The following is a 22444-nucleotide window of genomic DNA, read 5'->3' as shown; positions in this document are numbered from 1 at the left end:
CCTCTCATCTAGGTGAGATTGTAAGTCCCTGGACCAACATCTCCTAACTGTTCCCCTCAGCATCCAATGACTACCACTCCACTCTAGGAAATATTCTTTATTAAAGTTGAGGACATTGCCAACTCTTTCTAGTTTATTGAATTTGGACCATAAATAAAAATTGGACTTTGTCAAATATTTTTCTGCATATCTTGGCATGGTACCATTTCTTCTTTAGATTATGAATTGAATTTCAGGTGTTGAATCAGAGATAACTTGCATACCTGGGATAATTGGTCATGTTGCTAATTTTCCCTTTAATTATCATAGTTTAAATATCTATATGCCCTTTCCTTTCCATTTAAAATGCTAATATCTGTAGTATAATCTAAATAGCCAAGAGAAAAAATTTAGCTCATTCTTATTCAGTCAGTAAATGACTAGCCTCTTTTTGCACTATTTCAAGTAGTTAATTACATCTTCCTTCATTTGACCCCAATTTACTTTGGGTAGGGGATAAAGAGTATGACAGAAATCTCTTTCTCCCACACATTTCCTGTGATTAAATTGAATATTGCAGATGCACTTTCTGCAAATTAAAATGGAGAAAGATGTTTTCAAACACATGTCTATAGCAGACATATTACTCTTAAGCTGTGAGTTCATCAGAGGTATTTATTTCTCACCTGCCTATACACTCCAAACTAGTAAAAATACTTCAAATTGCCTGGAGAGACTTGACATTCTAGCCTAATGGACCAGTTGCAAGTGTGTTCTGTTTTGTAAAGTGGAGTCTTGGCTTCTTCATTCTATCCTCCTAGAATGCCAGCTACGGGCTGGAAGCAGAAACCTGTTTGCAGCATCTTCAGTTGGTGAGTCAGCCACACACGGTAGCACAGCAGAAGCAAGCAGCAGTGGTAAGAGGAAGAGAAAGGGAAAGCCTTCCAGTGCCTCCACTACTCTTCAGCTCCTAGAATCCAGCATCTCCTGCATCCCCTTTTCTTCCTAGACTGTATTTTAATTATGTGTGTCGGTTGGTATCAGGTCAGTTTGACATAGCTAGACTAATTGGAAAGAAGGACTCTCAAGTGGGAAATGATTCCATAATGCTGGCCTGTAGGCAAACGCATGGGCCATTTTCTAATAAACGATTGGCCCAGGAGGGCTCGGCCCTTGGTGGGTGGTTGCCCATACCTGAGAGTGGTCCTGAGTTGTATAAGAAGCAGGCTGAGCAAGCCAGTAAGCAGCGTCCTCCATGGCCACCTCTGCTTCAGTTCCTGCCTCCAGGTTTCTACTCTGAGTTCCTGCTCCGACTTCCCTCAGTAAAATGGTGCAAGCCGAGAGTTGTAGGCTGAGATAACCTTTTCTTTCCCAAGCTGTTTCTGATCATAATGTTTTAGCACTGTTATAGAAAGCCTACTAAGACACCGTGATAGAAACTGTGTTGCACAAAATGACTGTCTCTGGCTTTTTGATGGACTGACTTCTAGTTACAACCTGGCCCTCACCTGTTAGTGAATGTTTCCTGATGAGCAGGTAAGAACAAAACAAAGAACCGATGTTGTCACTAAAACAATACAAAAGATGGGTAACTATGTAAGATGATTTGCTTCCCTGTAGTAACCATTTGCTATGTGGACCATAGAATCATGTCGTCTGCATTATACAAACATAATATTTTTAAAGAAGAAGAAACAAAAAAAGTTTGACATCCCTTGCAAGCAGTGTTTTCAAGAGCATTATCTAATAGTCTGACAGATAAAGCAAGCCTTTTGTTTTCTTAACTAGGCATAAGTGAACTGGTCTGTCAGTCACTAGATCAAATCACATGCATTATGCATCCTGCATTGTCATAAGTTGAAACTGTGGGGAGAGGATGTGTGTGTTGTGCGCGCGCGTGCGTGCATGTGCATCTTACTAACGTTATATAACTTCTAGCAATCTCACAGCCCCCAACTCACTTAACTATCAATCATAGTTCAACACAAAGGAAGGTCAACATGTATCTGCATTTAAGGGATAATTGAATCCATAATAACTGAACAAAATACCACATGTATTTCCAGAAGTTTGCTGATTATAGGAAAGACTATGATTTTCCAATAATCTCAGTTATATCACGTGGACCTTGATATATCTATAGCAGGATTTTCAAGGTTACTATATGATGGGACAAGTTTCACTTCCTCTCTGAGAAACAAGCAAAAGCGTGTTTTTAAACCAGATTTAGCATATCAAAATATGTTCGGCTTCGTACCATAAATCCAAAAAGCTCGCTGAGAGTACAGCATGGTCTTAATCTTTGATGGTCTTTACTGCTAAGAAAAGAACAAGGACTCTAAGCAACATGTCGTATCCATGGTAACATGTCGCTTAGCATTTGCTATTCACAAAGGGAAAATTAATTCCATTTATTTACACTTTCAAGAATTTGTGCGTTTATAATAGCTTTAGGGAACTCAAATCAGCCTTGCCCTGTGTTTTAAATCATTCTCCAACGTTCTGTTTATATGGTAATGTCTCCATATTAGAAAAGCCCTCCAAATCCAAACAGCCTGAACACTATAAAGCAAAACAGAATTAATGTTATGGTGACATTTGACGTGTTTCTCTTTTGGCAAGGAGAAGGTAATACCCTGAACTTAAAATGTTATAGTGTTGCATAATTTTGTCATTGAAATAATGTTTACTAGAACTTTCAATTTCGTTGTGAATGACATTAAATAATTGATGCTGGTAGACAATTTATTAAGAAAAGCAGTTAAAATAGGAGGACTATGTCGTCTTTATTATTTGCTATAGATGAGGAAAACCCTAATGCCCTCCTGTCGTCATCACCCTTTCCCTTCTCCCTTCCCTACGTGGTCTCCTTCTCTCCCTCACCTAATTCTTTCTCTCTAAAACCAACACTTAAATCAGATAGACTTCTTCACCCTACTGCGGATGATGAGTGGAAGCTACATGGGATGTCCTGATGCAGCACAGGAGAAACCAGCTTGGTCTTCACTGTTCCGAGCAGGAAGGGCAAGCGTTGCTCTCTGGTTACAGGGCACGTGTTTCCTTCAACAACCCCTGGAACTGTTTGCCTATGCAAAGCCCAGCTCCATAAAGACCTCTCTCTATAGAACCACTCCTTGTTATGGATTCTGCGGGTACAAAGCATCCTCAATAAGCAACCTTGATATAGACGCTCTTCTTCTCCTTTGACTCATAACAGAATAAAAGAAGTGTTCTCTTTATGCTGCAAAGAAGTATAATAACATGCCTGCTTTATCACCAGATTCCAAGGTTCTCCCGTTCCCCCTGTTTCTACATCATTCTTAGGGATCTGAGACCAAGGATAGACATAATGTCTTAACCAGATTTTCACTGAGTTTCCACTTTTTCTGTTGATCAATTTCCATTCTACTTGAGCCAACCCTATGTCTGTCCTTTGTGCTAGTCACAGACTGATTCTGCTCTCCTCTCAACTTCTCAATCTCAGTATTGCCAACCACCCCTGTGTGTATCTTCACAGGTCGCTTCATCCTGTGACCTTAATTTTTCTTAATATATAATGGAATGTAAACCAGAGGATCTATAAGTTGAACTTCAGTCATCTTAGGCAGCTGTTATGTCTTACAATATCTAATGTTGTAATAACTGTGCCTTCCCCCAATGATGCCTTATACCTTAAATATTAATTGTTAAAATATTTCTGTTGAAACCTAAATGAATCAATCACATAAAAACTAGCACATTTATGTCATGGCATCTCTATTTATAAGTGCTAAAATTTAGCAGGCTAAAATTCTTCTGGTCCCACCAATTGTGGTGGGCCCATACAGTGCAATATATTCAGAGATCAAGAATGAAAATGAGTATCAAGACACCAGGAAAACATGGAGGGGCTTTTAACATATGCTGCCCAGTGGGACAAAAACAAGCCTAGGGTTACATATGTCTACTTTTAACATGAATGACATTTTAGAAAAGGCCAAAACTAGCCCAATCTTTAGAAGATATATGTTCCCAATGGACAAAACAAGATGAGAAATAAGCAAAGAAGGATGTTCAAATCACTAAACCTACAGTGGGGTATATCAAACATTTATAAAATCCATAGAAGTTATAATCAAAGTATGAACCCTAAAATAAAGTAAGAACTTAAATTAGTAGCGTATTACTATCAGCTTATTAAGTGTAATTAGAGCTCCATAACAAGGCAAGGCATCTGCCTTGGTTCTGATTTGCTGGGCAATCTGTAGGGTGGCTTGAGCTAAGTGTCCAGAAGCTTTGTGATACATGATCAGCCTTCTATACTTCTAAAACTGCTCTAAGAAACGGTTTATCGAAACAGAACAAGCAAACCAAAAATAACCACAGGTGAGCACGTGGAAAGAGGGAGACGGGGAATGGATAGGGTTAAGACAGACGTGGGTCAGGAAGCTGGGGAAAGTAAGGGAAGGAAGGGTCAGTTAAAACTATGTATGAAAAGCCCTCATATAGAAAGCTGATACTTAGTGAACTAATTAAAATATAATAGAATTTGACTAGAGGTACCCCTATGGAAGTTATGTTATTAAATGAAATTCAAGCAGAGAATACCTTCCTATGAAGTATAAACAGGGCGTTCATACAATGCCCCACCACCACCCCACCCCCCCAAAAAAATCAGGCAATTACCTCCACTGTTGGTTTCCTACCAGAACTAGATGGTAAGATGTATTGCTTAAGTAAGACATCATGCACTTTAGTCTCAGACACAGAATTAAAGTCAGAGCTGGCTGGTCTGCTCCTCACTAGAAGGATATCCTCATAGTGCCAGAGAGATGCCATGCTTGTTGCTGGAGGACTCTTACCAGTGGTCTTTCTCCGCTATCAATCCTGTAGACACCTTATCAATCAGATATGCAAGATGTTTTCATTGGTTTGTACTATGGCTTTGTTTTATGGAGATAACAACACACTTCCTGATTGGATTTGTGGTCCACTGTCTCAGGAGGAAATTCATGTTCAGTACTATAAACCAGTCAGAGGTCCATGACTGAGAAGGAGGCCCCAGGACTGAGTAGGGAGGAGCTACTAACACAGCTTTTGCTTAATGAGCACAATAGGCCCGTTAGCTTGCCTTCTAAATAAGTAACACAAATAATAAAACCCCAGAGACAGATCATTGGGTTCAACCTGAAGATCACAAAAGCCAAAACTAGCCAAGCCACTAGAGAGAAAGCCTTCTCTTCTTTGAAATCTTCCTATTTAAAGACAGCGAGTTCCCTGTCTCATCCTGCCTTACATTTCTCTCTAGTGCTGGGATTAAAGGCATTGCACTACCACTGCCTGCCTGTGTGACTGACTAGTGTGGCTGCTTTGCACTGACCTTCAGGCAAGCTTTATTTATTAAAATAAAATGAAAAAAATAAAAAATAAAAATGAAATATCACTACCTAAAAAACTTTGTTTCTGCCCCATAGGTTAGTGTGCTATCAGCCTGGTAAGAAAGGCTTTTATGCAGTGGGTAGTGGTTCCACAGAGATACACAATTGATCACAGCTATGAGAGTAACCATTGACTGCTCATCCACAGAGGGACCAGGTATATCACAGCCATAGTAGAACACCTATATCACCCTCATAGGCGATAATGTCAAAAAACATCGTCCAGAAGAAGGAATAGAGGGAATATAAGAACTGGAAGAAAAGGCGAGTGGCGTGCTTAAACTGTCCTCTGGGCGTGATATGACCATTGCATGTTGAACATACAGTGTTGTGACAGCCTGCACAAGAGTCTCACAAGACTGGGCCCGTTGATACCTTACCACCATGTCGTCAGCAGAGGCTCATGGGCCACACTGCTGCTGCCTATAACTTTATGCACAGTTAGTGTTTGATAGAATAGGGAGAGACATTTTACTCAGATGTACTTATTGGTGAAGTCCATGCTCTCTAAACAATCTTCAATCAAGTTCCTACATGAACTGTCCTGAAACTCATTGGGTCACAGACACCATACACAAAAGGAGATAAAGTCAAGTGGGCTTAACGGGAGGAGCAAAGGACATGGAGAGGGTGGGAGACACAAGAGAAGGGGCAAATTTAGTTCAAAGCGTTGTATGCATTTATGAAGCTATTATAATGGAAATCATGATTATACATAATTAACATATGGCAATAAAGCATTTTTTATTTGTTGTTTTAGTTTATGTTGTTTCAATACAGGGTTTCTCTGAGTAGCCCTGGCTGTCTTGGAACTCACTCTGTAGGCCAGGCTGGCCTTGAACTCAGAGGTCCCCTTGCCATTGATCCTGAGTGCCGGTGCCAGGATTAAAAGGCCCTGTACCACCGCCACCTGGTACCAACGAAGCATAGAAGAACAAGACAGCATTCTCCAACAGAGAAGTTCTGTAGCTTCCCCAGAGAGATGCAGGTGGTATTTCCTCATTAGGCGATCGTTGGCTAGTGAAACACAGAAATGTTAGGATTTTCACAGATAGAAGTGAGTTGCATCCTAATTTGTCCCAAGTAATTCTACCTACGGGTTAGAATATCTTTGTTTAACCATAAAGAGTTTAGGGTATCTTCGTTTTATAGATTGAGTTCTGCACTTCAACCCCACTGGATTCATATGTGAGCTCTGCTCCCAGGTGTGGTTGTATTTGATATAGATGGGCATAAATGAGGTAAAATGATGGTATGGAAGTGGGAGACCAAGTCTCGTATGAAACGGTGCCCTCATATGAGGAGGAAGGAGCACCAGACAAGCATATGCAGGGAGAAAAGACACAAGGAGGTGCTGCCCACAAGCCGGGGGAGGGGAGGAAACCTAGAAGAAAACAAGCCACTGACACCTTAATCTTCGACTTCCAGACTCCAGACCTGTAAGAAAGAATTGTTTGTTGCTTAAAACCATCCATTCGGTGTTATTTATTATAGGACCCTTAGAGGATATTATAATACATGCCCACTCTAGTACTTGGTTGAGTGTCATTATAACCATCATTAAAGCATCCTATTTTTCAATTCTATGAGCACTTCATGCTGCCCTAGAATGAGATTTTCTTCACTCTCCTGATTTCTTAAGAAAACAAACTCTGTCTACCTTCTAATATACAATCACATAAACAGTGCCGGAGACAATCCATTATGTGAGGTGTCTCGGTGCATAAGTGTCTGACTAACGTGACTGCTCAGGCTAAACCTTGGCAGAGAGAATTTGTCTGATAGACACATGTGTATTTTAAGCTGTTAAATACTCAGGCAAAACTACGTGTGGGTTTTCAAAAACAACAGCCGATTGATTGAAGTTGTCAAGTCTAAGAATTATTGCTAAAAATCATTAACCCCTTCTTAGTAAAAATCTACTTGTTCTAAACATCTCTTAAGAATAAATAAAATACATAAAATAATGAATTGGCATATATTCATAGTTCATGGCAATGGGTTTTATAAAGACAGGTAGGTACTTGGACCATGGCACCCTTCTATGCCCTCTCTTTTTGAGAAAATATATTTGAACTTGTTGACGTAAGACTTCATGGCACTTACCGCGTCTGAATGTTGAAAGTTGTTTTTGTTGTTCCTGTGTGCTCGAAATCATGAATGGCAGCTGCAAAAACCATGGCTAAAATTTCCAGTTACCGAGAGCCAGTGCTAGCAAAAGAAGGAAACATCCATCATGCTCAACTCCTTATCGTCGTTTGTTCATATGGGAAAGTCCTTCCGTGTGCTCAGAATGCCCAATTATATAAAATATGCTATATTTCATATGCTTTCCATTTTCACTCATTAGCTATGAATAATGAATGCTTCAGGAAACCAATGATCATTCGTGCTTCATAAGCTCAAAATCTAAAATTCAAGTATGATCACCCTTGCTTCTTAAAAAGGGAGCCATTTTCCCACCATCGAAAGGTTGACTCCAAAAGGATTTTAAAATAACGCTTTACTAGTTTGGATTATGACATAAAATTATAATATAGTAGTCTTTTTAACGTAGAGCTCACCTTCACTAAAATGTATAATTAGATAATCATTTAAAAACCCATGAAAACAAATTTCCGTTTAAAATTGGAAGAACTTGTTCTTTCCCAAGAGAGAAAATGATGTTTATTTTTAGATTAAGATTGTGAAAAGTTTCTAAGAATTTGCCAAATTTCATATCATAGCACATATATAACCCTCAGGGAAACTTGATAATAACAAAGAAAAGAATAACTTTTCATGTAAAACCCAGGTCCATCTTTTTCATATACATGACCCTTTCTTTTATCAGCTGTCTGGTACTATGCCTACTGCTATAGTTATAGAATAACTTAATGTATTGTTCATCACTCACATTCTGTATAGCACCAGCAACACATATGACAATTAAATATAAATAAAAGATAATCGAATTAAATTTACTGCCCATGTGGTAGGTATATTTCACATGTTCTTGATCATACTGGACAAGTGTGATTCATATAGACCAGTTAAGACACTGAACAAATGTTCTTTCGGACAGTCCTGCAAGAAGATAGGACTTGCATTAGGAAAAGGGGTTATAAAGTGAGATGTTTGCTCTTGGACATCTTTCAAGCCTATGAAAACATAACTTACCCCCACACATCTGAACATGGGCCATTAAACATACATCACATTACATTCACACACACACACAAGTATGCTGCATTGATGGTCTGGTTAAAATGAGGCTGAGAAGAGGATGAAGACTATTGAAACCAACTGATGGTCTACTTGGATTCAAATGATGATAAAACTGGATTTCCTATAAAAGTCAAGCAGACACCACTGAAGGCTAGGGATGTTAAGTAATCGTGGAACTCTCAGAGTCACTGAGCTGTGTTCCTCTCACAGAACCGACTGCAGAATTTGGTGCATGCCAGGTAATAATGCCTGCAACGTTGAAGCTCCTCAGTTTTGCATAAGAGGAGGTGGTGGGAGAAGTGGAAGAGAGCACATGATAACTAGTTCTATGTGAGTCTCTCTGTACACCAGGCACGTGAGATGTTGTACCGTCTGAGCCACAGATTCCGTTAAAATAGAATTAATGGGTCTTCCCTCTGTGGACTTCCTAAGTTGGGTAAATTCATGTGCTGTTCCTATCAAAGCCTCTTGTCCAATAGCCAACTACAGAGCAAATGGCATTTACTACAGTTAGGACTTTATACTGCAAAGCTTTAAATCTGGAAAATGACAAGCGGGATGCCGTGATGACTGCCTTTGAAATACGAAAGAAGCCCTGACTGCAGGCGAGGGCCTCTCAGAAACCTAAGGGACTTGGTATAGCTAGGTGTTTCGTGCATGTAAAAACTCATTCGCGAGCCACTAAAAGAAGAAAAAACCTTATTAATAGCCTATGTTACAGACTGAGCTGGGACTGAGCCTCCAGCATTCCCACTGAGACCACAGAGCTAGACACAATGAAGTGAGTAGAAATGGCAATTAAAACAGTTGTTACCCCAGAGATTCCTTGTTTTGTTAAAGAAACATGCTTGTGAGAGAAGAGAACCTATCATCTTCAAAGTATCTCTTGATTGTATATTTATAGATTTAACTGGTTGGGGAGAGAAAAAGAACATCCAATATCTACTTTTGATAATATCAGATATAGTCTGTGAAGTAAATTTAGAGATGGAATTTAATCATAGACTAGCTCATAATTATTTTAAATTATATCTTCCCCTAGCTATAAAAATTGATTTTTTTAAATGTATTTCCTGGTTTTCTCTTAATCTCTGTTGCCACGAAGAGACATTTCTCCATGAACTGTACTTAATTATTACTATGCATGACTTACTGATCATGTTTATAGGATAAATCAATTGGGAATGTAGAAATTTTCACATTCAATTGAAAAATATCTAATATCATTTTCTGTCTTATTAAAAGAATTTTTGCAGTGACTGCCAGCTCCTTCATGGTTGATTCACTTATGGCTGGTGGTGAATGTGTTTATAGCTAAGGAAACATTTACATTTGTAGATTTTTAAAATAACTCTTTAGGGCATACAAATCAGATCATATTGTGTTTTCCCATCAACAGAACAGAACTGACCCAACACTGGGGCTCTGCTGGTTCCTGGTGGGCAGAAATCCAAGGTTTAAAACGATGAGCAATGTAGATACTGCATTCTCTAAGCGCAGACAGCACATGCCCTAGAGGCTCAGGTCAATCATTCTCAAGTGGGCAGTGCTCAGGCTATATCAGAAGGAAGTATTGACCATCCTAAGCGCTTCCACATCAGTGACAGGTGGCATGGAGCTAGCACTGTTGTTAAATGGGCCCTCCTTGAGATGATTCATTATTTTTTATGATTGTCCCTATGTTCCTCTCAGTAGATAAAATATTCGTATCTTTAGGTTAACAGACAGCAAAGCTTAGTCCTACGGAACTGAATCAGCATGCCAGAGGTTAAGCAGAGACAAGAGTTGGAATTAAAAAAAATAATGATTGAATTTTCTTTTTTTCTCTGGAGCACGGTCATTTCATGATTAAGAAAACTGCCGGGCGGTGGTGGCGCAACGCTTTATCCCAGCACTCGGGAGGCAGAGGCAGGCGGATCTCTGAGTTCGAGGCCAGCCTGATCTGCAAGAGCTAGTTCCAGGGCAAGGCTCTAGAAACTACAGGGAAATCCTGTCTCGAAAAAAAAAAGAAAAGAAAAAAGAAAAACTGCCCATGTTCTGAGCTTTCCAAAGCAGAAACTGGATATCTTCAGTGGATATCTAAATGGGTTAAAAGCTAATAGAACTCCAGGGCTATACGCACATCTGAATTTTGCTGTGCTGTGGTGTGTGTGGTGTGTACATGTGAATGATAGAAAGATGTTCAGGTCGGCAAGAATTTCAGATCAGCAAAATGGTTCTTAAGAGTGCTTTACAGGGATATACTAACTATTTTAGCCTAAAGTGTTAGGATTGGGCACTTTTTGTCTCCATCTTTTTTAAATAAACCCAAGTAGTTTACATTAATTTAACACAGAAGGTATTTATTCCATATGAAAGCCAATAAGCCTTGTATTAACAGCTGTTTATTTCAGATACTACACAAGGTGCTTTGTAACGAAACTGAATGGCTCTCATTAGCAGCCTGTGAACTGGTCAGTATTAACTCTGCTTTAGTGACAAGGACACCAGCTAGCATATTAGAAGTGGCAGATAATGTTTTCAATGCTGGCGGCTGCCTCCTCCCTTTCAAACAGTATTGCCAGGGAAGCCATTACCACAGAACATGGATTTCCCTGCCACATTTTCTGTAGATTGATCGGAGAAAAATGGAGTCATCCCCAAAGTGTAGACGTGGTTGTCTGGGCAGTCAGTGGTTGCAAATTCCAGAGGAAAGATCTCAAGTCACTGGAAATCATCAGAGAGAATGAATGAGACTGCCACCAAGTGTGAAAATGCTCTGGGCCAAGCCCTAGAATGGACTTTGTATTTAAAGGGACAGTTGGAGGTAGCTTGACATCACTCCATAGAGCAACGACTCTTTAGCACAGTGGACTTTTTTGTACTTCACTGTCCTTGTGGCACAGGTTTACAAGTTAATCGAGGGACAAAGGAGAGAAAAGGAGGCACAGCAGCTGTGCTGGCATCAAGTCTCTGCTTCTCCTCATGCTGTCTGGACCCAGGACTTCCCTCTGATGTTAAAACCCAGGAAGCTTCATCACAATCCCTTGTGGGCTTGGCTCTTCAGCACACCTTGAAAGTGACAAATGCAATTAGTCACCTGACAGCTGGCCTGGAGCTGGGCGTGTTCTCTAAATGTCACTCTGATAGGACCATCTCAAATAGAAGGGCATCAATCAATGCTAAAAGGAGGATGAGTGACCCAGTGTTTTCCATACCAAATCTGAAGGATGAAAGAAAGACTCAAAGAAGTACAGCTGAATTTTTTTGATACATTTTTGTTTCAAAGACAGAAATGCTCATCTGTATGAAAATTAGCATTCACCTAGCACTGCGGAAGGAAAGCTTATTAAACGACTTTCCAAAAACTGTCAAGGGTGACAGTGTGCTTCATTTTGACAAAATACTAAACACATTCACGAATTCATTTCACCTGCAAAATTCTATTCCATTGTAAAATTCATTCTTCTCTTATGCTTAATTAAATGCATATTCTGGATTCTACTTGAGCACTAATTAGGTTTACCGTAGACTAATTTTGTAATGGTCCAACTACCTGATATTTTGCTGAAGAAAGGATTGAAATGGAAGCCAGGTGACATGCCAATGTTGTTGAAAGAAAGAAAGATACATTCGCATTGTGGCTTCTCTCGAGTGACTCTGGCCTGCACTAATGACTTCATTTTCTTGGTATCCTGAGAGGGGAAGCAGGGATATGGGCTCAGATTCCCCAGGCTTCAAGAGAGTGAGAAGGGACGCGAGATGCACTCAGCACATCTTCCCTGTAAGTCTGCAGGTAAAGTCACATGATGGATTTCAATTTCTCTTGCTTGCCCACTAATGTGGTATCTCACATCTTTTCAGTGTAACCTTTGGACTTGAAATCCTCAGGACAAAAGAGGAGATGCTTATTGCAGCCCTTGTAGTAAACAAAAGAAAATAACAAAGTGTGTTTGCACTGTAAAAATTGTAAGATAATGGAATTCTGCCCCGCCACATCGGTTATTTTTTTTTCAATTCGATTCACAGCGGAGAAGTGCCGGAATTAGAGGGGCACGGGCCTCGCGTCATTGTCTCCATTTTTTCTTTCTCACTCCCCCGCTTCAGAACCCGACCGTTTTCTTTTCCACTTATAGAGTGTGGTTAAATGAATGTTTCTTTTCTGTTGTTTTCAGTTAACTTTTTAAGTCAGGAGAGAGGAATGTCAGGACGTTGAAGAAAGTCAGCTCACCATTGGAGTCAGAGTAGTAGAGGCTTTAGAATCAAAAGGCAAGCGGAGAAAGAACCAAATCAATTGGATACCGCAGAAGAACACTTACTGCTCAGGAGGCTCCGTGTCTGTGCTATAGGCTAAAAGTCAAGTGGAAGAACACTTAGATCTCTTTGAACCCTAAGTCAGTGACACCCCAGAAGGACACCTACTGTTCAGGAGCCCTTGTAAACATGCTGATTAAGGGCCGTGTACACTAAGCAAGTAAAGCGTGGCATTCCAGAAAGAACTAAGACCATGCCACCTCATTAACCAAAAGGTTTTGGGCGAAACGTAGTGCTGCATGAAGACACAACTAGAAGAAAAACAAAGAACCCCCAAAATACTTCTTTAGGACAATTTTTGAAGTGACTGCTTTGTCATAGAGTGGGTATTTCTCCTGTGGAGTGAAAATTGAAGATGTCCTTTAAGATGTCCCCTAAGTCCCCAACTGAGCCTTCCAGCCACCAGTCATATCAATACCCAGTCACAAGGGTAACATCCTAGACTATAGAACAGGAACATCTTCAGATGTTTCCAGCCATTGTTGCTAGCAGGCCGCAATCAGTCAGTAGTAATAATCAAGCCACCGTGAAAGCAGTAGTTTCAAAATCTATTTTCAATTTAAAAAGTACAAACAAAAAAGAATGCTCTACAGTTCAAATTTTAGGAAAAACTAATACAGTAAATATATTTTAATTGACCTTTAAGCATGTTTCTTTCTACAGAATTAAAGTATTTTTTCTGAAAAAATGTATAAATCTGAATTTGGTAAAATCTCAGTGATTATTACATGTACATTAGTTACAGTGCTGTACAAATATTCGTTCATAGCGTTAGAGACAGAATAATGCAAAGAGAACGGAAGTTTTGTTTCTATGCCAACACACTCTTTCATTTATGAAAGGGCTTTCTTACCATGATACCTGTATGAAGCATGATGTAATGCACGGTTTTGAGTGACATCAGCTGCAGAACCAATTGTGATATGGATTTTTTGCTTGCTATAACCAACTTCTAAAGCTTCTGCAAGGCAATTAGGCAAGAAACGGAATCTGTGGAAAGTAATATTTATGATTATATTTTCGTTTAATTGTCATGCTACACAAACATGGCACAGGTTTAGGAATGGAGCAAATTAATGGGTCCAAATATGGGCAGTAATTTTAAGTTCATTGAGATTGTCTTTTAAAAAAAACCACATCATTGATATATTGGACTGCAATTTGAAAGATTATCACGCAAATTAAATAGCTCATACCAATGGCTCTGAATTTTCATATCTTCCCAGTCAGAAAAAAGGCTATTTCTTAAAAATATGAAACACCCCATATAAACTGCAGGTCTACTTTTCCTAGCTTGTCGGGAGAAAACTGGTGACTTCGCATTTCCTTTGGTCCCTTCTATTGCCACGAGCCCTGAGCTAGTGGAAGTTAGGACCTCAGATTGGCTCAGAAGTGGCAGGGAGGGGAGCAGAGAGAAATGGAGAGCTCAATAAATATCAATTTTAAAAACTATTGCTTAGACACTTTGAGGCGAAACAATGGGAAGACGCATCTTTTCAGCCTAAGAAAGCTCCCAGTAAGTTAGATGTCGTGATGCAATACTGAGATCAAATACAGAGCCGCCACAGGGAATCAAGAAGACTGAGTGTTCGAGACTAGTCTGTGCAACATGGCAAACTCAAACCTACTGTGGGCTGCATAGAAAGACCATACCTCAAAATAAAGAAAAGAAGGGGTTCGTTGTGTAGTATTAGAGCCCTGGAAACAAAGGGGAAAAAAAAAAACCCTGTGGAATCTATTGTGCTTCTTCAAGACATAGTTTCTGTCCCAATAGGATTCTGTGAAGAATCCAGAGAGTGCCTGTTGGGATAAACTTTCAGCTCTCATGGTGCACTCAGACATGCAGGGAGTGGTGGTTTCATCAAAGGGTGAGCACAGACCCTCAACCTGTAGACTTGCTAAATCAATCTAAAGCACTGGCCTCAGGGTTTCGGACTGCCGTTCTTATTCAACTAACCAGTTCTCTGAGTGTCTCACAGTTGAAGTTCCTGACCTTGAAGCGGTTGATAAGGTCGTATCTGGTAAACAGTTCATAAATCATAAACTTCAGACTATGCTCGCCGCTCACTTCATTTAAGGCAAATACGTCAAAGACCATTTATCAACATCCTGTAGAAAGAGAGTCAATTATTTAGATGGCAATAGCTTAATCACACTGCTTCTCATGGAAAATTATTTAACAAATTGAGCATTGAACACACAACGGGCAACCCTGCAGTGGAACGTGTCAGACTGCATTCTGCTGGAGTCTGATTTGTCAGGGCTGCAGGGGTGAGGCTGACATGGATAATATAACACCGTGGCTCTTCCTCAATACCAGGGTTATGAAGCTGATGTAATAAACTTGGAAACAGTTGGATGCAGCCTTCGTCTTTGCTCTCTCGGACTTCCTGCCATAAATCATTTCCTAGACCTGCTCCATTTTAAGGCAGGAGAGCTGGTGTTTGGGTGATGTCAACTGAGGGATAAAGAGAAAAGAGTTCTGGTCTTTGTTGCCATTCAGCCACACACTTTCTTCTTTGCTTGACATTTTAGCATAAAGAGTCAGTAATTTGCCTATTATCTGTCTTCTTTTGGGACTTAAATTCTCGACGGAAGTAAAGCTTTAGCCTTCCTTGCCTAACCTAGGCTCGCTCACTCAGATTTCTCCAGAGACAGTAAGAACAAGGAGTAGGTCATTGACTGAGGAAGGGGTCAGTAATTTTGCCATTTCATACATTTTGGGGGGACGTAGGCAGGTTATAGGGGAATAGGAAACACCACGTAGGTATCCCCTCTGTGGCATTGGGAGCAGTAAGTAGATCTAACACAGCTGCCGCAGTTACGACACAGATTTGCTGCAGAAAACCTAAATGAGTACATTATTCTGAGCTAAAGTAGATCCTGGCAGTCCAGTAGGAATGCCTGGTGAACACACACGCGCGTGCGCCACACACACATGCGCACGCACACACCCTGCACACGCGAGAGTGCGCATTCGCACTGGTAGAGTCAGTACTATATAATGCGTGGACAGTTTCTATGAACATTGCTTTGGGAACCAGCTTTATATGCTGTGAGATGCTGAAACTAAATGGAATCAGACATCTGATGCAGGCTCCGAAAATGTGTCCTATGGAAGATGATAGTGAAACCTTCGAATGATACTTTAAAATGCTTCATTGCTTATGTGTGGGGCCCTTTCAGGCTTTCCCATGCATGTGGAGGTCAGAGGACATCTCTGCTTTGTGGAGTATGTTCTCTCCTTCCATCTTTAAGTGGGTCCCAGGGATTGAACTCCGGTCACCAGGCTTTTGAAGCAAATTTCTTTACCTACTGGGCCATCTTGCCAGCCTTTTTGAATTACTTAGAATCATGCACAAATTAAGTCTTTGTTTACTTGCCTGCAACTGTTGAATTCCTCCCAGTTGACTCCAATATGATGCCTAAGCACACACTTTTATCTCTTTAGGAATTAGAAACCTAAAATCCTTGATAGAAGGATTTTTAGCATTACTAGAGCACAAAGGAACACAATAAATCTTTTATCAAATTCCAGAGCTAACAAGGAGGCTTCAGCCAGTTAAGGGTCCCGATGAGAAAATGGGGGATGGGGCTTGCAGAAGAGGTGATTGACACTTGTCACCTGCAGCAGCGGTTTAGCGCCCATGCCATTAGACTGGCCTGGGGGATTTTTAGAAAACACATTCACGGATACGCTATTTCCTCAGTACCGTTTACTTCCTCAACCTTACACTTCATGCGATTTTAATCAACTACAATTCACAAAACATTGTGTTCATATACCAAACTATTTTAGTTGGCCTTTATGCATCCCCCAGTTTCCTTGTATGTAGTTGAAGCATAAGAGGGATGGCAAAAACCTTTCAAAAGCAGAGTAGTTAACATATTGATGCGGCACTAAAGTCACATACTTGTCTTTCTCGTAGTTTTGGAAACACGAATACGTTAAAAAGTTTCATGAAAAATGAACAGCCTTTTTACAAGGAATAACATTTGAAGCCAGTGTGCTTTTGCAGAACTCGATACTGAGAGGATGCTTAGGACAAAAGGGAACAAATAAAATAAGCTTTGCAAATTGAAACTAGAAAAGAAATACAAAAATCAGAAATAAAGCGTAAGAAAAAAACAGGAACACTATTATCTTGCAGGTTAAGGTTTTTACTTGTAGTTATAGAATAAGATGCTATTTGTCCTGTGCTAAGTTCTTAAACGTTAAGGTTTCTGTTTGTAATTAAGAATAGGTTCCTGTTTCTTAGACTTGATGTAAATTGCATTTCATATTTTTCAACCTACATTAAATTTGCAACCCCTTTCCTTGTATATCCTTACCCTGTCCGTTCCCTCTCATTGTATCTTTCTAACAATGTATGACAGTCAACTCTCTCACGCCTGTGAACACTATCCCTCTTATAAAAGGACCTCAAGCGACTAGAAGGGGCTGCTCTCTGACATCCTGACCTAGGGAGAGGGAGCCAGACTGGCCCGTTCCCGGTGTATGTTTTAATTAGACAACCATGGCTTCAATCTTTCTCCTCAAAATTTCAGGTTTACTACAGGGAAACCCTGTCTCGAAAAACAAACCAAAAAAAAAAATTTCAGGTTTAGCAAAAGTAAGGCTAAAGCTCTCAGTTAATACATATATATATATATATATATATCCACCATAAGGTTGTTTTAAGAGATAGAGTTGAGTCCTTGAAATCATTAAAAGTCTGGGGGGAAAAGGGACTTTAGAATGAATGAGCAGCCTACAAGACTTTCCTGTAGGTCAAACAACTTGAGTAAGGTCCACCTGTGTAAAGTGGGGACGAACGAGCCAGCAGCTTCCTCAGGCAAATCCTCACGTCTAGTCATTTCCTGCACACACAATATGGCAATCACACATGGGGTATGGGTAGGCCAGTCCCAAGAGAAGCCAGGCACAAGAAAAATTTGGTTTTTGTTGGTTAGTGCCTTTATCAATTTTATAATTTCTCAGACTTAAGATCTTGAAAATTTTTCTTTGTGTTTTGTTACACACACAGTGAAATGCCTCTTTAAAGCATAAGGTAAGTCTAAGAAGACGCATAGATTCTCAAAATAATGCCACCTCCAAGCGGAGTTCAGGAGCCGAGTAGGTAAAGCCTGCAGGAACAGTTCACACATGCACGTGACCCTGAAAGGGTGTTGATAGACACTGACTGCTAGCAAGTCACTCGGATGCCCTGTAACTCTAGGCTGAGTCAAGGCTTGGGCTGCTTTACATTTAACAAATGCTTGGGCTGGAGAGATGGCTCAGTGGTTAAGAGCATTGCCTGCTCTTCCAAAGGTCCTGAGTTCAATTCCCAGCAACCACATGGTGGCTCACAACCATCTGTAATGGGGTCTGGTGCCCTCTTTGGCCTGCAGGCATACACACAGACAGAATATTGTATACATAATAAATAATATTTAAAAAAGAAGAATGTTTGCATTGTAATATGTGGGCTGCAGCAAAGACCTACTATCATTCTCCTTCTAGCCACTTGAGAGAAAAGAAACGTCTGTGATTACTTACAAAGGAAAGCAAGTGAAGTTGCTTCACCTTGAGCGTCGTTATGACGGCTGCAGGATAGGACAGACCAGCCATGTGGTAACTCTTCCTGTACATCCTAGGAGAGAGGGGAATTGCACCGTTAGCATTCCTTCGCTCAACACACCTTCAGCTGTGTTTCTCCAAACCGAAGGAAAGACAACTCTAGATATCTTCGCCTTGTACCCCCACTGTGACCAAGGTGGTAACAGCCACTGTTTCTCTGGGTGAAGGGGCATGGGGCGGGTATGGCATTATCTACTCATAGGAACTCTGACAACCAATCGCCGGCACCTGCTGAGTCTTGGGAGAGCAACTTTGTAGGAGAAGCAAGGAGACTTCCATATTGAAAGTAATTACTTTTGAAAACTTCAAGATAAATAATATCAATAATGGGGGTTTGTTATTGATAGATGAGGATTTTCCTCCTACACCCTCCAAGCATGCTAATTTACAATAGTTAAATTTTCATTTTAGTTAGCTTCTGCGTGTTTTGAATTTGTATGTCATTTTATATGAAAAAATAGAAACTTACCAGGTCAATGCATGGATCTGTATTCATAACCTTGTCTCAATGCATGCACATTCAGTGGGCTCTCGTCCATAGTTTGCTTTGCCTTTCAGCTTGCAAGGCTCGCAGACTTTTTAAGAAGGCAGGTAACTTACATTCCTTCAGCAAGCCAAGCATGGGGCTTCACCTGAGACTCTGTGCAACACTACATAGATGTTTTTAATTTGATGCCATGGGAAATCAATAATCCTCATACAAAGAGACCTTCTCCTCAGCCGAGCACCCTGGCCTCAGACTTCTGTCAGAATAAGTCTATACACCAAAGAAGGTGATGTTCTATCACTAACTAGAACATCTTTAGTTTTCTTTTAAGATTTTAGTTGTTTTTTTTTTAAAAGCCAATCAGATGGGGCTGAGAAGCTAGTGAGGTAATTTGGATAATAACTCACTAGATGAGCTTTTAGGGTGTGTCTTCATGAAGTAAGCTATGGAAAGAGTTGTCACCAAGCTCCTCACACATCTTTAAACTGAATTTGCAATAGGACTCTTTTATGCTTTCTCACTACATTTTGAAAATCATTTGACTATGAAATAAAGATTACTTTATGGGTTATTGTAATTTTTTCATATGAAATTGAATGATAACCCGTGAACATATTAGGATTGTTTGTAAACGGTTATCTACAAAGATGTGTTTCCAGTGGGGTAAGATATCAATCTCCCTGTCAGCCTACTAGAAAAAAGAGAAGACATCCAGACAAGGCGCTTTTGTTGTGGTCGAATCGGTCACAAGTGCAAACTGCCCGCTACAGTTAGACTTGGGACGGTAAGTGTCCTCGGGGACGGTGTAGTATGAGCCCTCAGGACTTCTAGGTACCAAACATGCTTGCTTCCCTTTTGAGTTCTCTTTCCTTGGGACGCAAACCACGCTGCTTACCTTTCCACAAAAATGCCAGCCTGAACAGCGTGGACGATGCTTCGAAACTTGGGTTTTTCCTCAGGTTTCTTCTTTATCATCCCCATTTTCCGCGTAAAAGTAGAAGCCAACCAGTCCCGGACTTCTGATGGGACTGAGTCAGTCTGAATGTCGCTGAGCTCATCTTCAGGGTCAAGAAGTCTTCTACAAACACACGCAGAGGTAAACACTGGGAAAGGGGAGCAAAGACTAACAAGGAAACATGCATCGCAATGTTTTCGCTCTTTCTTATTTAATGGTACAGCATTCTCTGTTCCTTAACGTGAACTGTTTAAAAGAACGGAGTTAACATTTGGGAAGCTGCCGAGTTTTCAAGTTGATCCCTTGTTGGAAGCATGAAATGGTACATGATCGCATCTGTGGCTCCCCAAATGCTGAAGGGCAGTATTAGCAGTGCTTGGTCAGCCTCATTAATATGCCATTCTAGTGGTGATTAACACAAAGAAAGACAGGAAGGAAAATTTATAAGTGTGTGTTACTGAGAAAACTAAGTAGAACAGGAAAAGGAGGTTGGGGCTATCTCAACTCACATTTAATTCTTCTGCGTAGTTCAGTCAACAAGTGCTATTTGAATTTTTCGATGATTCCAAAAGTCATGCTCACATGCTGTTTCACTGAATAAGATCTTCTAAATTAATGAAATAACTTAATTCTAAACTAGCCGAGCGCTTTGAATCCCAGCACTCGGGAGGCAGAGGCAGATAGATCTCTGAGTTCAAAGCCAGCCTGGTCTACAAGAGCTAGTTCCAGGACAGCCAGGGCTGTTAAGCAGAGAAATCCTATCGCAGGAAAGAAAGAAAAAGAATTCTAAAATGATCTTTCTAACGATATATTTACAGATTAAAAACTGTGAGGGAAGAAACCAGGACAGCGAGATGGCTCAGCCATGAAGACCCGGGTGCAATCCGCAGAACCCGTGCGGAAACAGAAAACAGACTCCTGAAAATTGTCGCGAGACGGACCTTCACGTGAGTGCTGTAGCATCCACGCACGCACGCGTGCGCACGTGCGCGCGCGCGCACACACACACACATCACGTACACTCATCTGAGCAATAATAATCAAATTTTAAAATAAAGAAAAAATGGTTGGAGTTCTCTCTTAGTATCTCCGTGGGAATTAAGGATGGATGCTCTCTTTCCCCTAGGGTCCCCAGATCCTCACATGCTCATGTCCCACCCAAAAACAATCAGCCACTTTGCATACAACCTATGCGCTCTCTCATGATTACCTTGAATAAGTTCTCCATTTCATATAATACCTAATAAAATGTATATGCCCCCCCCTACACACACACACACACACACACACACACACACAAACACACGCATGTGCTATTTAGGGAAGAATAAAAAAAAGATTACACACTTTCAGTCCAGATGCAATTTCTTTTTCTGAGTAATTTCAGTCTGAGTTGTTCAACCCACAACTATGGTGTGCAAGGATGCCAAGGGCTGTGTTGAAAGCTCATTTCAGGAGTCTAGCCTCTAAGAGGGTGGATCACTGTCAGTCAAGACCCAATTTTAACCTAAGGGTGAAGATTTCACAGGTTTGGAACTTGTGATCAAGACCCAAGTGTGGCAGTACTCCAGACACTAAGGCTCCTGATGGCAAGGCTGAGGCCAACCTGGACCAGCTTGAGATGAAATCTTGTCTCTACAAAGTCAAAACAACACAGAGGACTGCCGGCCCAGTGTTGTCAATGGAGTTTTAAGGAGACACTGCAAATTGAGTTCTGGGAACTGGCATGGACTGGTTGATAAGAAGTTGTAGCTGCCACAGAGGAGGGAGCTGAGGAAGCATCCTGACTGAAAGCCTGCCAGAGTCAGTAATCGAGAGCTTACTAACAACTCGAACTGGAAATAATAAATGAAAGTTTTCCCACTAGATAGAAACCGAGCTACACAGACCAGTCTACTTCCTCCACAGAACTCAAAGTAGCTTCGTTTTCTTGACAGGGCAGCAGATCAATAACCAGATATCCTTGGCACAGTTTATCTCTGACCTTACACTCATGATCCTTTAAATGGTCCCCCTCTGTGTGTTGCTCCCTTCTGCACACATACACAATACTTATTTTTTATGATGTTCATAAAATGCATTTATGAAACAGTAAAAATAAACACTACTTAAGTGCTGGAGTTACAAAACTACATGTACATATAAGACAAAAGACATACAGTCAAATATTCATGCTGCTCAATACTCACTTGGTGATTTTTTTAAGCTTATTTTGCTTCTTGTGCTTGAAGGAGTTTGATTTAGTACTAGACCACTGACATTGTAATTCAAAGTAAATTTTTTTTACGGCACTTTTGCCCATTTCAAGGCAGATTCCTTAGCCCATCTTAGCATGATATTTTGATACATGCCTTGAAATTTTCATTACTTAAAGACTATGCCATTTCTATTATCTCTTATGTGGTGATCAGCTAAGGTCACAGAGCAGGGCAGGTGGAACAGGAACCATTGTGGTGTAATCGCATGATGTCACCCTTCTTCACATT

The 22444-nt window shown here is 40.5% G+C and overlaps 1 protein-coding gene across 1 annotated transcript in view; it reads right to left on the bottom strand.

The window, feature by feature from the left end:
• Pde1a (phosphodiesterase 1A) overlaps positions 1 to 22444 on the bottom strand; it is a 170410-nt gene that overhangs the window by 35927 nt on the left and 112039 nt on the right. The window contains 9 exon segments of the mRNA XM_038336392.1: positions 7503 to 7591; positions 7593 to 7607; positions 13750 to 13785; positions 13787 to 13863; positions 13866 to 13886; positions 14874 to 14990; positions 14993 to 15005; positions 18463 to 18529; positions 19899 to 20081. Coding sequence (XP_038192320.1) covers positions 7503 to 7591; positions 7593 to 7607; positions 13750 to 13785; positions 13787 to 13863; positions 13866 to 13886; positions 14874 to 14990; positions 14993 to 15005; positions 18463 to 18529; positions 19899 to 20081 — 618 coding nt within the window.

Source organism: Arvicola amphibius, chromosome 7, assembly GCF_903992535.2.
Source record: "Arvicola amphibius chromosome 7, mArvAmp1.2, whole genome shotgun sequence".
Classification (NCBI taxonomy): domain Eukaryota; kingdom Metazoa; phylum Chordata; class Mammalia; order Rodentia; family Cricetidae; genus Arvicola; species Arvicola amphibius.
This window is presented reverse-complemented; position numbering and strand designations above follow the sequence as displayed.